This window comes from Etheostoma spectabile, unplaced genomic scaffold, assembly GCF_008692095.1.
Source record: "Etheostoma spectabile isolate EspeVRDwgs_2016 unplaced genomic scaffold, UIUC_Espe_1.0 scaffold00569922, whole genome shotgun sequence".
NCBI classification, from domain to species: domain Eukaryota; kingdom Metazoa; phylum Chordata; class Actinopteri; order Perciformes; family Percidae; genus Etheostoma; species Etheostoma spectabile.
The window spans coordinates 1-14,779 of record NW_022605425.1 but is presented as its reverse complement, the minus strand read 5'-3'; the positions used below and the strand labels follow the sequence as shown (position 1 = coordinate 14,779).

The following is a 14,779-nucleotide window of genomic DNA, read 5'->3' as shown; positions in this document are numbered from 1 at the left end:
AATTAAAGTGATGAATGGTCTAGGGGGGGGAGATATGGATCATTTTGTATTGAAGTGTATTTTTCTGGAAATTCTGATGGAATCTTAAGCTAAATGTGGTGAAAATTTGTTTTTGTTCATCCAGTAAATTATTTTTAAATTAAATGAATGTTTCTTCATCATATTAACACTTGGAAATGCAGTCCTATTAATTTGCCAAAATCACTGCCTGCAAAGGGCCTCATAACTAGAAATATTAAGACTACTAACCCAGAATATGTGGATAGTGTACAAATTCTAAACTTGTCAAAGTCAGGTAGTTACAGATTTGGGGTTAAACTGGTATTAATCACATTGGACTGGATGAGAGTACACCGTTACGCCTCAACAGATCAGTGTGTTAGGGGTCTCAGAAACTTCCGCTTGTATACTTTGTTTTACAGATAAGAGTACAGCGTCACACTCATTGTTGCTTCTGTGTCCTTGTGTGGAGCAACACCGCCTTTCAGCAGCCCCTGCTTCCACCCCTCCCTGAGGAACCACGTACTGGGTCCCGTCATTAGCTCTATGAGGGTCCATCTTCCTCAGCTGCTGGTTGCTCTGAGCTACGCTGTCCAGACTCCACAGCTGGTAGTGCAGGCTTTTGCCCTGCTTAGCCAGGATGTAACCTCTTTGACCGCTGTGCTAGCAACAGGACAGGAAGAGCTGCTGTCCACGGCGAGGTAGAGCCAGGGCAGAGTGGGATCAGGGTGAGTGTGCTCCTTGCTTACGCTCCCCTGGTCCAAACCGAGGAGAACACCTGGAACAAAGACGTAAATGTGGCATGTTGATGTTTTCAGACAGCTGACAAGTGTTTCATAAAGCAAGATTACCAGTTAAGCAGGTTTATTTTCAGAGGATTCTATCACATAAAAGTGGTTTTAAAGAAGTCGGACCTAAGTTTACATGGAAACAGTGCAGTTTTGTCTTCCTCCACAGTGCTGCGGTGGAGGGTCTGGCTAGTCCACACAGCATTCCGGGATGGAAGAAAAACACACTGGTTTAAATCGGCATTTCTTCAAAGCCAATCATAGTTGTCTTGGGCCGTGGTGAGCACCGGACAGAGCCCTGGTGCCGCTGCAAAATAGCCTCGGGAAGGAACTTGGTGGAACATGTGCACGTTCAAAAAGGTTTTTATTTTCTGATTGGACAAATAGTCTAGCTAGCTGTCTGGATTTACCCCGCAGAGATCTGAGGAGACAGTTAACAATAGTCCTCAGAAATCCACCGGCGATTAAAATTCCAACACAAAGAAAGCGGAAGGTGACAGACATCCGGCGGTACAGAGTGACATCCAGTGGAATTTCCAGTGGCAAGGGACCAATCCCGGAAGTGGAACGTTGTTGACATCTTACCTGAACCAACTGCCCAGTGTGCCCTGTGTCCGCTGCGCTGGCACGGCTCATGGTTGTAGTCCTCATCATATCTGTGCATACTGTCAAGGTCTCCTGTCTTGTAATCATAAACTTTTCTTTTATGACATAAGTAGCAGTAAAAAAAAAACACCACAAAATAAAGAATTTACTTTCAGAACCCCCTCATGACAGTTGTTGTTTGGGTCTAGGATACGGGATGAGGACAGGCTGTCTCCCCCACAGGTGGGCGATGATGGCTGCAGCATTGTTCCCACTCAAACCCCCTGACAGCAGCTCCGCCTTACAGCCACAAACCTCCTCTGCCAGCAGGGCCATGTTGTCAACTGACAAAATAAATGTTTTAATGAGATGAAAAAACATCATTGTGTGAAATTGCATTTTAGTTGTTTCCTGTGAAACACAGAGTGAATTACTACTAATAAACTAATTTCAGTTGCAAATCTGGTCATAAAACTGACACATATTTTAATTACATCCTACATCTGGAGTTTAATGTCATATTTAAACTTCTGAAGACACCCAGTAATGTCAAGGGATGTAGTCAACCTTCAATGCTTTTAATGCTATCAGAAAACATCTACTGCCCTTACTAAAAAATGAGGGATCCATTACATAAAACACACCTCTTGCTCTTGGTCCCCACTCTGTTTTTTTTACACGTTTTGAAACAGACTGGCTCAAAAGAGTTAACACACTTTTGTCACCTGAAAACATTTCACCCTGTGCCGTGTATCCCCTGCTGAGAGCCGTCTGAACACAGTTTTCCATGTCAATACTCAGCTGGGGCTGTCGAAGGTGAGCGGACATCCACAAAGCCACCAGGCCGCACCTGAAGGTAAACGAATAACACGCTCACAGTCTCACCCTGGACAATATGTCAAGATTACTGACTTAAAAGGTGCTCTAAGCGATGTTGGGTGATGTCACTTTGAAGTACTGTCAAACAAAACGGAGGCTAGCTCGCCCTCCCTCCTCCTCATTGCACCCAACCCCTTCTACGCACTAACCCCCAAACCCCACCCTCATATCCTTCTTGTCGATTATTTGCTGGAACACTGTTTAGGCTTCATGGTGCAGGTTGGCGCAGATTGTTTTTGTTGCCGTGTGTGGACCCTCTGTCTACTGTTTTTACAGTGTGTTCTGGGGACAGGTAGCTCGCGGATAGTGAGGAGATGTTTGCTGTATGTGACAAAAAAATGTAGCTTAAAAAACACGCGACATTGCTGAGAGCACCTTTAAACATTAAAGCATTCCGGCCCACGAATAACACATTATCCCCATTGTACACACAACAGTTGTTGTAACAGTGTTGTTTTGTGCTACAGAAGTTTAATGTAGATTCAGGTGTTGACACATTCTAGTCTGACACCATGGTTTGCTGACGTACTGTGGACCATCTTGAATGAGGGAGGGCACGTATGTGTTCACCAGTATCCACTGCAAGTCCTTCCTAAAACTGAACAAAAAACAACAACATGAATGCAAATACATATTGTATTTGCATATTGTATCGTAAAGTTATCTATCTATATTGTTCCATTCCAATCAAGTTGAACAACCCTCCAAAAGCCGTTTTTCAGGAAGACATGTTTACAATGCTTTTCCTATTAGTACAAGTCAAGACGTCTGCCGTGAAAAAAGTCCTATTATATGAATCCTTTCTTTGTGAGGGTTATAATATTCAGATTTTTGTTGACTTTGTATCAGTGAGAGACGTTGATTCAGCTGTGCTGTAGTTATGTTTAGTCAGGATCACATTACCATAAATTGAGGTGTTTCCAACCGACCTTTATATGCATGTAGATGAACAAAATATTTGTAACACTTTTCATTATAAAGCAGTCCAGCGTAACACTACTAGTGCTAAGACTCAATTACTGGATGAACCGTTAAAAAAGGCCCATCACAATGTCCTATAGCCTTAGGTAACGTCTTTTTTTTGCTGGTTTTGGCCAATCAACAGTGAAAACCCTGAAGGTATGAACTATCCCATAAGACAAAGAAAAGCTAGAAAGCCTCAAAACTGACAAAAGAATGTTTAATTTTAATATAATTTGTTTATTGATCCCAATGGGGAAATTACAATTTACACTCTGTGTCCACACTTTGTTAGTTATAACACACAGTCCTGAACTACACACACACACACACATGCTCAGGATCTGTACATGCACTACTGGAGAGATGTCAGAGTGAGTGGGCTGCCAGCCGAACCAGCGCCCTGAGCGGTTGGGGGGGTACGGTGCCTTGCTCAAGGGCACCTGGCAGTGCCCAGGAGGTGAAGTGGCATCTCTCCAGCCACCAATCCACACTCTGTACTTTTTTGGTCCATACGGGGACTTGAACCGGTAACCCTCCGGTTCCCAAACCAACTCCCTATGAACTGCCACCATTTTTACTTGAAAATTACCTTTATGATAATCAATATCACAATAGATGCAGGTTTATTTTCTGTGACTTAAATTAATTACTCAACTGAGGTTACAACACCTCTGTCTTAATGTCAACAGAAAAGTCAATGTTCGTGCTCAGAGCTCACCTGTGAATTCAGGGACATATTAGTTAGAACATCTGATTCCAGACAAGGAGATGACAGTCCATGATCTTATTTGAAATCTTACCTGCTCTCCCTCTGACTGAGCAGTAAGCGGGCCTCTGTGTGGTTCCCCTCCACAGGACTCCTGCTACTGGCTATAGTCTGATACAGCTTCTTCTTCTTGGCCGTTGAGGCTGGAGGAGGTGGTGGACCTGGAGGAGGAGGAGGAGGAGGAGGAGGAGGTGTGTGGTAGGGGGAACCCACTGACATCTTGTCTGCGCTCTTTTAGGATTAACCCTAACAGGAGTGGTAGCTTAGTTAATATGTGGCATATTTGCAAATGGGTTACAGCATCTCTTGACAATTGCCAACACACACTGTTATACAACGCATACTACTACAACCTACCTACCTACCTACCTACCCTTCACTCAAATACCTCTCACAACTTAGCCAGCTCTGACTGTTGCCAACAAGCAGTACGGAAAGTTAGCGAAGTTATCTTTTCTCGGTGTTGAATTCAATTTTTGTTACAAAATATAAAGTGCAACAATATCATAATTTTAAGGGATAATGTTCACAAAAGTAATGAGCTCGTTATTTTTCACAAACTAGCTAGCTCGTACGCCCACTTATGAAGCTAGCACAGCGAGCTAACAGCCGTGGTGTTTTGCCCATATTTGGCAGCGTCTTCTTCTTCCTTTACTTCGTGAGTATGGATCATACACCATACACAAGAAGGTCATACCGCCCTCTACTGCTACTCAATTTACACAACAGATTCTTCTTCTTCTTCTTCTTCTTCTTCTTCGTCTCTGGACCCCGATAAGAACAAGAAGCATGACACATCTGATCATGGTTGAGCATTTGCCATTACCTAAAAAAAAATGTTTTTTTGGGGGGTCATTTGGTTAAAAAGAAACACATATTTCAAATATAGACATTTAACAGCAGGGTTAAATACACTCGGGTCCAGTAGACTCGGAAACCTCATATGTAATAGTTATGTGTAGGAGGCGTTTAGAGAACACGACCGAAACGACCCGCCCCCTTTGTGTTGTTTATTATCGCGAGATCAGATCACGGGATTTGTAAAGGCCGGGGATTCATTCATCCTTCCGAGGTGAGTAGTTCTTCGACAAAAAAAACGTTTTTTTGTTTGCTATCAAAAACTTTTGCAATCCATTTATGGACTTAGGTAACCTATTTGGACGTTTGTTGTTTAGTTGTCAGTGTGAGAGACTAGATACATAGAACTAGTAAGCTAAAGAAAGTTAGCTATAGCTAGTATTAGCTTTTATGCTAACGTTCACCCCACGTTATCCAAGTTGGTATGGCTAGAATGGTTGTAGCTTGTCGGCTGCTTAGTGGCTATTCATGAATTACCCTAACTGATTTGAAAGTAATATTTCTCATCCACAGGCTAGAAAATGACCACACCGGACGTACGGCTCAACCATACAATCTACATAATAATTTGAATGAGAAATCAAGAAAGATGGTAAATGAATCATTCTAACCTTCGGTTTCTGGCTAACGTTACATGTAATACACACAGCGCACAGAGAGCCACTATGATCACACTAATGGTTTCTCGACATGTTCGTGTTTCTGCAGAGTTGAAAAAGTCGTTGTACGCCATCTTCTCACAGTTCGGACAGATTTGGACATCTTGGTTGCACGAAACATAAGATGAAGGGCAGGCCTTTGTCATTTTCAAAGAGATTAACAGCGCTTCCAATGCTCTGAGGTCCATGCAGGGATTTCCTTTCTACGACAAACCCATGGTATGTTAATCAAACTGTGAATAGCGAATACAAGATGGCAAAAAGCATGCTAACTCAAATGTAACGTCTGCTGCATATCAATCCTACAGCGTATCCAGTATGCCAAGCTGGACTCTGACATCATAGCTAAAATGAAGGGGACTTATGTGGAGCGTGACCGTAAAAAGGAGAAGAAGAAGATTAAAGGACCTGATGCAGGTGGCGCTAAGAAGGGTGTCCCTGGAGCTGGTGGACCCATGGTTGCTGGGGTACCGACTGCCATGCCTGTAAGTAGGGCAATAGGTGTTTTATTTAATATTTCATCAAGTTGTAGAATAACTGTTGGCGACAACTATTGTGACATAGCAGTAGCGAACACTTGTGAGATCCGTGTTGCTGGATGAAGGTGGATTTGCTTTGGGCAGGGTTCGATATTTGGGAAGTTCATACTGACAATTCCACCTCAAAGACCCAGTAAAATTCCGTGGAAAAATGTCAGTACTGCTGTGTTGTGAATACAAGCGGATACATTGCAGGGATAAGCGCTTGGATTCTCTTCTGGCATTGCCATGGCAAGTGGAAAAAGGTGCAAGGTGAAAGGTTCCTGAATGTGGCTGCATGTGTGAATAGTGAAAATCAGGTAACCAGGAACTGTTGGAAGACGCTTAACATTGTAAGACTGATAAGAGGGAATAATTAAAGTAAAACCTACTTACCACGGTTGGTCTCCATCTATCCATGCAGATAGATATAAAGCAACACCAAATTTCCATTGAGCAGACTGAACAATAGCATGCAGGCTCAGATCATTGGTTTTAGGAGGGGCAAATAAGTTTGGGGGAAAATGTTTATCCCAGCTACTGACACACTCATCATGGTTGTACTTCACTCATCAGGGAATGCCTCCCATGAGCCAGGCTCCCCGTATGATGCACATGCCAGGCCAGCCGCCCTACATGCCCCCTCCTGGCATGATGCCTCCTCCTGGGATGGCACCTGGTCAGATGCCCCCTGGTGCCATGCCTACTGGCCAGATGATGCCCGGACAGATGCCTGGACAAATGCCCCAGCAGGTTCGTATGTTCTGATTGGAACATGTTGTCATTTGTTAAAATGACATGTTACCATTTTGTCCTGGTGGTTCTATTCTGACCTCTACTGTCTTTCATCCTCACAGGTTGCAGAAAACCCTCCCAATCACATCCTCTTCCTCACCACCTGCCAGAGGAGACAAACGAGCTCATGCTCTCCATGCTCTTCAACCAGTCAGTAGCAACTCCTTCTCTGTCTTTTGATTTCTCCGCATTTGTCTATTTGTCGAATGCCAGGCCTGACTGTGTTGTTGTGTGTTCAGGTTCCCCGGGTTCAAGGAGGTGCGTCTGGTCCCTGGTCGCCACGACATCGCCTTTGTGGAGTTTGAGAACGACGTGCAGGCCGGTGCTGCACGAGACGCACTTCAAGGCTTTAAGATTACACAAGCGAACGCCATGAAGATCTCATTCGCTAAGAAATAAAACCTCCAGACTGGTCTTTTTCCTACATGCACGCACAGGTCTTTTTTTAATGTACAGCAGTGACCTGAACTAGGAAATGTTTTTAGAAATTGGCATTTGCTGTTTGGTGTGTCTCCTCCCCCCCCCCCCCCCCCCTTTGGCCAGGATTACATGTAAGTATACATTCTTTACATCAAGTTGCTGTGTTTTATCGGTCCACACTGACAGAACTCTTGGCCTAAAATTATGGTCAGGTAAATTTATCAAGGAGTTCTTTATTCGGCTAATCCTGTTTGTGTACTCTATTTTTTACTTTACTTTTCAGAAGGGGATTTGAATCGAATTCATGAGCAACTTGATGTGTCTTCTGTATTTTTTTAACTGTTTGTCATTAAGCATTGCACCCAGAGTCTGCTCTACCAGACATTGTACCTGGAGCTTATTTCTTTTCATAATTAAAATACTTTTTCTTTGAGACAATGCTGTGCCTCACTTCTTCATATGTATTTATGTTGCAGTGGGAGTTCGTCCCATGTCAATAGATGGTGCTACCAACCTACTTTCTTGGACCACTGATGTTGAGGTGTGTTGCACAGGGGTAGGTGGGTAGAGGGATGGGTCGGTAGCTTTCTCCATAACTATTGTACCCCAAAATAACTTCATAGAAGGTCCCCAAGCCTTAATATGTAACCCCACGACATAGGGTCTGACTTTAGTTTAACGTCCAGTGCCAGCAAAAAGGCCGTTTTTATTGAGTTTCCTCTTAGCAAAATGCTCGAGTGAATTTAACTGGACTGTTAACTCAACCTTTTTGTATGGCCATTTAGTTGTATTCAGTTTAATATCCATATAAAATGCTGTCCGAAATGCTCCAAATTCCAAACGCTAGGTTCATAGGGTACCCAGGAAACCAAGTGTTAAGCAGATGAGATGAACGGTTCATGAGATATTTGAAAGACAACACACACACTCGCACACGGCAATTACCGGAAATATAGTTAGTTCTGTAGATGGATTGTTTGGGGAAATAACTTTCTTTGATAAAATGACTAAAACTGTCATTTTGTAGGACAAAGGAGTTATTGTATTTGTTTTCTTTATTAAAGTGAGCTCAAAAGGAAATGTAGGGAGAGAAGGGCATTGATGTCATACAGCAATAGTCCTAGGCTGGATTAAATCTCTAGACTGCTGGACGCCCCTTTCTACATACAATGTATGCTTTTTAGAAAAGTATCTTCTGGCCTTTTTAGGGGAAAAAAATACAACTTTATATTAGTCCTGTATTCATTAGAAAGTAGTCAAACTCTAATCACTTTGTTCAGAGCATTATGGGCCTCCATACAAATCATCATATGCCCCCTGCTTGTAAAGTAGGTAAACCATTGGAGTCTCATTCAATTTGGGCTTTGAAGTACATGGTACATGCCCGACCAAAACATGTTTATCTTTATTGGCTTCTGTGTGGCTTCTGTGCCTTTGAACATTTGAAAAATCATTAGATTACATAAGTTACTGGCCGCTCTAGAGCATCGTACCTTGCCATTTTTTTACTGTAGTGTTTTCTTCCTCTGTCTATTATTCAGGAACCAGAGAACATAAAGTTTAGGTTGTAACTGCTTGGCTGGCACTGTTTTAGATGTCGAATGATAATAATTTATTTAGAATTCAGCTCTGGGAACACATCTGTAGCATTAGTGCTGATGTTTGTAAAAATACCAATTCAACTACGCTAGACCAAATCAGTTTCCTGTGGTTTTTTAGCTACAGGAGTTGTTCATATAAAGCATATTCATTTGATGCATGCGGATCGTGCACTTTGATGAACACTAGCTGCTTTACACTAATCTCACATGACTGCGTTGCAGTCAGTGAAGAAAAGTAACTAATTAACTAAGATCTTTATAAAAAATAAATATATATATATATATTTGTGTGAAAATACTCATGTGAATTTGAAGGCTCAAAATTCTCATGCAGACAGAAGGACCCATGCCAGTGTTAATCAGCCTGTTAATGTTCAATAAATTGTGGAGTAGCTAATTCAATATATCACATATATTTTTGTGTAATTATATTTTGTGTTGTAATTTATATGTATTAATTTTCAGAATCATACTCTGTAAAGTTGTCGGAAAAATGTACTGATGTGTCTTTGTAATGTAGTGGAGTAAAAGTATAAAGTGGCAAACGGTCAAATAATCAAGTAAAGTAGGAGTACCTCAGAATTAGGATGCTGTAGGCCTCCTTTTATGAAGACTGAGTCTTGTTTAAACAAATATCTAATGAATGCAAATAGATACAATTGTCTGGAGTTTACCAATTAGTAAATGCCTGCTGTGTGTTTCGCAGCACATCCCTTCACACACTGTAGTAATTACAGGCCAATGAGGACCACTGCCTCCTTTCAAAGGCTGGATTCATGAGTGTGGGGCGGAGTGATGTATGAATTAGGCCTGAAAAGCTTAATTTAGACTTCACTATCAACTGTGCCCGCGCACACAGGGCCTCCCTGTTGTGGACTTAAACTGTGCCCCGACTGATTGTCTTCAAGTCAGCTCAACAGTGTACACAGAAATGCACATTCTTCTGTAGTTTCCCAAGCCTTTCCACACTCCCCTATTTTGTCTTGAGAAAGCGCTGACCTTAGCCATCGGGGTGGTGTGCGTCTTGCATGCTCTTGGCAACACGCCTAGTGCCTTTCCATTCACCAACACAGTGATCTTTCAGTTGCAGGGACTGAATGGCAACTTTTCCAGTGGGTTGTGCGTGGGAGTTGTCTGTGAGTGAGCTCAAAAATCAGCTCGTGACGGTACATCTGCATCGATGGGCACTCTTTGAATGGTAATGGTGTGACTGTTTGCTTTTTAAAACGGTCACATTTTATTACCAGTCAGTCATCATGTACAAACTCATGCTGTGTGGCTAAAACCCACAGACCCTCAGATCCCAAATATGCCATTCTGCCATTTGGGGAATAGTGAATCGTCCAGTCTTAAAAAACAAAACAAGATTTTTATTTTTTATTTCATTAATATTTCACTTACAGTGAGAAGGCTGACTGGAAAAAAAAAAAAAGATGTTATAGTGATATAAGTGATTTTAACTAACTTGAAGCTACTTGATGTGAAGGAGACAACTTTTTTAAAAGAGTTTCATGTAATATCTGACAAAAGGACACGTGTGGCCATTAGATGGTGCCAAATACGTAACTCAAGACTTACCATTAAAAGACGCGTTAAAGAGTATAAAAGGTAGTAGATGTTTGTTGGCCCCTTCCTCAGGTGAACCTCACACAGCAGCCGATGAGCAGGCCCAGAGATGTCTGCGCGTTTCCGGATGGTTGGTTAGAATTCAGCTCATGTTTAGAGGTTACTGCTCCTCTATGCAAATCAACCCTCTGCTCCTTAAGAGCCCTCTGTTCTGCTCCGAGGGTCACTGCTGAGTGCCAGGCCGCGGAAACACCAGCGGTTGTCAGGGAAGCTCTTGAGCAACAAGCCCGTGAGGAGGGAGGCAGAATCTCATTAGATTTCATCCGATGAAGAAGGACATTGTGTGGAGGTCCTGAATCCAACAAGAAGACCTCTGGAAATTAGATGTGGAAAATATGCCATGTGACCGGTGCCAATATTCAAAAGACGCTATCTACAATTCTCTTTTATGTTTATGCGCTCACCCGGTTAGTATTTATTGCCTTCGGCAGCATCATTAAGCAGCGGCATGTGCGCACAGTCAACAGGCCGGAACAAGTCTTTTAATGTGGGTATGATGGTAACATATATTAAGAAATCAGTGTGCAGGTGTGTTTAGGCACGTGTGCCATGACCATGCGCGCAATATCTGTTCACTTATAGAGAGACCACTCTCCAAAGTTGAATATTTGTGTAGTTTTCCTGCTTTTTTTGTCGAGGTATTTGTGAATAACTAGCCTACAATGTCACCATGTGTAGCAGAGCGGTATTTTAATTATGTTTCCCGTTCAGAGGCCATCAGAGCGAAACTGTGAAAAGCAGTTAATTGGCAAAGCGGAGCTTTGAAGCAGCAGAGGCCTGAAACTGGAGGAGGAGAACCAGCGAGGTGCTACAAAAGGTTGGGAGGAAACAGAAAGCCCACAGAGGAAACTGAAACGCATTCAGTAATCCGTGTCATGCGCAAATGTAGAAAAAAGTTTGGGTTGGTGTGCAGGTTGCGCAATGTGTGTAGAGAGAGAATAAGGGATGTGCGCCCTGGTGCGCGCTGGGAACCATTCGGACAAGAGCTGAAGACGGATATTCCCTGCCTCGGGACACACCCTCCTCTCTCTCTCTCTCTCTCTCTCTCTCTCTCTCTCTCTCTCTCTCTCTCTCTCTCTCTCTCTCTCTCTCTCTCTCTCCTCTCTCTCTCTCTCTCTCTCTCATTGTTTTCCACACTGAATCTGCGCCGCCGGGCTTGGTATTGAGTTAACAAATGACCAAGCCGCTGCGTAGAAGAAAGAGCGCAACGTGAGATCATTCCGCTGAGAGACGCAACTTCGCTGCTCCAAAGTGGCATGAATATACTATATATTATTAGGTTTCTCTTGGGTTTTTGGGTGCGTGGATCAGGTTTGAAGAGAGACAGAAGAAGGAGAAGAGGGAGTGTGAGCCAATTGGAATGAGAGTTCAAGTCAAGTGAGCCGGCAGATTGGACATTTAAAGCCTCTTAAAGCAGGTGTGGGAGGAATACGGCGCGAGGGGAGTGTGTTTATGCAACGCGTTGTGATGTTTGTGAGCATGTGTGATTCCCAGTGGTAATCCACACTGGACACAGCGTCAAGGGGGTGGTCAGGTGTGTGTTTGTGGGTCGCTGGGTGGGGGCATCATTTTAAGCGAAGACAGAGGTAGTTATGGTTTCTTCCGAGCTGGACGTGATGAAGTAGTAGCTCTTGAAGTTTGAGGGTTGTAAGACCGGAGAGGAGGAGAGCTGGGCGGACGGACGGACGGACGCCGTGGGAGGGAGAAGGAGGAGGGACACCACCACAGCCACCGCCAAAGCGCACTACACGTTCCCCAATCCCATGACGCAAGGATGGGAGAGCACAGAGCGCACAGGATAACTCGGCTCGATCCAGAAACGGGAGGCAGAAAGATCCCCGGAAGTAGAATGAGGAGTGTTGCAGACACCGAGGACACCTCCACCTGCAGAGGACTGTGATTTTTTTCATCGCGCTCACGATACAATCGCAGGTAAGCCACCGATAAGTGCTATTTTGGGCAGCATGCACTTAACCCCCGGAGCTGACTTTTGAACTGGTTCAGCTTGTATTACTTATCACAGATCGTAAAAAAAGTAAAAAATGGTGTCCACACACACTGTCCCTTCCCTCTTTGTGCTGTCCTCATTCTGCTTCTACATGGCGCTGTGCCCCCTGTTGTTTCTGCCCGCTGGTGTCTATTATCTCACGCAACAGAGAACTACTGTGATCCCGTTTTAGAAGCATCGGATGCAAATATACAGCAAACGTGTGTTGGCCTAAGAATATTATAGCTAAATTACATTTTCTAGCATTATACAGAAGTAAGAGTTTATTATTCCACCCTTTGTCAAACAAAGGTATACTGAGGCACAACAACACATGGAACATGTCACAGCTGCTGCCATGTGAAATATTTTGAGGATTTTAGTATTAAAACCATACATTATTTTTGAGGGCTTCTCAAAGAAATAATGGGGGATGCATTAACCGTAATTACGCACCACACACCCTCTGTTCAGCGCCCTTCCATTCACTGAATTAAGGACTGACTGCATCTGCATTTCTCTGCATCTCCCATCTTTAGCCCGTTTGCCTGCTAATGCGTTTTCAATTTATTTATTTTTACGTTATTTGCAATTCCCAGCCACTTTCTGTTTCCTATCCCTTTCCGTCTTTATATGTTATGGTCGCATGGACGCAGACTTTTTATTGTGTTAGGGTGTTTTACATAGATAACAGTAGAGCCATTGCAATATTTTTTAGGCCATAAGTGATTCTGACAACTGCTTATGGCATTATGGCATTATTTTGGCAGCTGGCCTGGTCAGGATGCCTATGATGTGTGACCGGACCCAGCAAAGTGTTGTGTGTGTTGTGTGTGTGTGCGCGTGCGTGCGCGCGCGTGTATGTTTTTTCTGAACACTGAGCTCACATCCAGCATCTGTGTCTTGGGTGTGTGCGGAGCCCGGGGCCACAGCCGAATAAACTCCTGGGCGTGTGAATGTTGAACGTTCGGCAGCTCTCTCTCTCTCTTCTCTCTCTCTCTCTCTCTCTCTCTCTCTCTCTCTCTCTCTCTGCACCTCTGCAACCTCTTCACAGCGTAGAACAACACATGCTCCACTCCCTCATTCTCCGGCTGCACTGCAGTGAGAAACCCCTCTGGATCCTCTGCTGGTCCCTAGGCCTGTTTATTAATGCACTCTCAGAGTCGAGGGATTCATAAGTGAAGGTATTGACTGCCCAGCGGTCACTACGTTGTCTATTGTCCAGTTTTATTCTTCCCATCAAATATCTTTCAATGTGTCTCTCAACAGAAGCTTAAACGGTTTCACACAAAACAGCATGTATTGTAGTCTGTCTTAAAAAGCAAATTAATTGGAAGTACATGTTGGTCTTAAAGTTGACTCGAAAACAACCAGAGTTGATTAGATCCATAGCTTCAGTGGGAATTAGCTGAGGCGTTGAGAGACTGACTGGTGCACAGTGGCACAGGGCTGGAACTAACATATTTTCTCTATCAATTCATCTGCCAAATACTAACGAACTTCACTAAATATTTGGTCTATAACATGTCCGAAAAAAAAGTTATAAATGCTGACACACCCCCCAGTTCTAAACTTAAAGATGTAGAATTTACTATCATAATAGACAAAGACAAACAGGAAGTTGTCACATGAGGGGATGAACACAACTTCCAAACTGTTTCTAAACATTTTCTGCTAATCAATAATAGATTAGTTGTTTAATACAATGGTATTTGAGGAGAAAGAAATTGCATTTGACCGCAGTAATGTCTTTCCAGACGACATAGAAACTTAATTCAAATGTTCCCAGCGAGGTCTATTGATTATTTGAGAACCCTGAGATATTCAAACATTTAGATTTGTGAAACGTATTGATAAGACGTCATTTCTTTCATTCGGTTTGTTTGCTTTGTTTGGCAGTGTTAACGTGAACTGCAGCTGTTTTGTCAAAACCGCGGCACTAAGAGGAAAAATGAGCTTTATCACGGGGTTTTTTTAGGTTTTGAACTTTTCCTTTAACCTTTGCTCTTTCACACTGCAGCCCTACCTTTTAACAGTCCCACCTGCATTTCACAGTTGAACAGCGTTCTAGTGACCTGTGACTGTCTTCAGACGGAGATGACTTGCTGGTGAGACACCCGGGATTTGGGTGTAGTATGATCCTTTAATGGCCAAAGCTCTCCTGCAGAGACGGTCTGAGCCTCAGCTTGGTCCTCTCTCCCTGTTCTGTCTCACTTTTTTCTGTCTGTCTGTCTCTGTCTCTCTCTCTATCTCTTTCCTCTCTTCTCTCTTCCTCCCGGTCTCCCCTGTGCGTTATGTGTGTGTCCCTCTCTCTCTCTCCCTGTGTCTGTGTCT

At 43.3% G+C, this 14,779-nt stretch overlaps 1 protein-coding gene and 1 pseudogene across 1 annotated transcript; one reads left to right on the top strand and one right to left on the bottom strand.

Annotated features, from left to right (window-relative positions):
• Nucleotides 1-284: 284 nt before the first annotated feature.
• Nucleotides 285-4,718, bottom strand: LOC116685521 (UPF0692 protein C19orf54 homolog). Its single transcript, XM_032510540.1, is given in 9 exon segments — nt 285-486; nt 489-644; nt 647-778; nt 1,374-1,444; nt 1,588-1,717; nt 2,099-2,223; nt 2,782-2,850; nt 4,016-4,227; nt 4,355-4,718. Coding segments are annotated over 8 exon segments (912 nt in total). The 5' UTR covers nt 4,201-4,227; nt 4,355-4,718; the 3' UTR covers nt 285-442.
• Nucleotides 4,719-5,500: 782 nt separating this feature from the next.
• Nucleotides 5,501-7,671, top strand: LOC116685522 (U1 small nuclear ribonucleoprotein A-like; annotated as a pseudogene).
• Nucleotides 7,672-14,779: the final 7,108 nt, after the last annotated feature.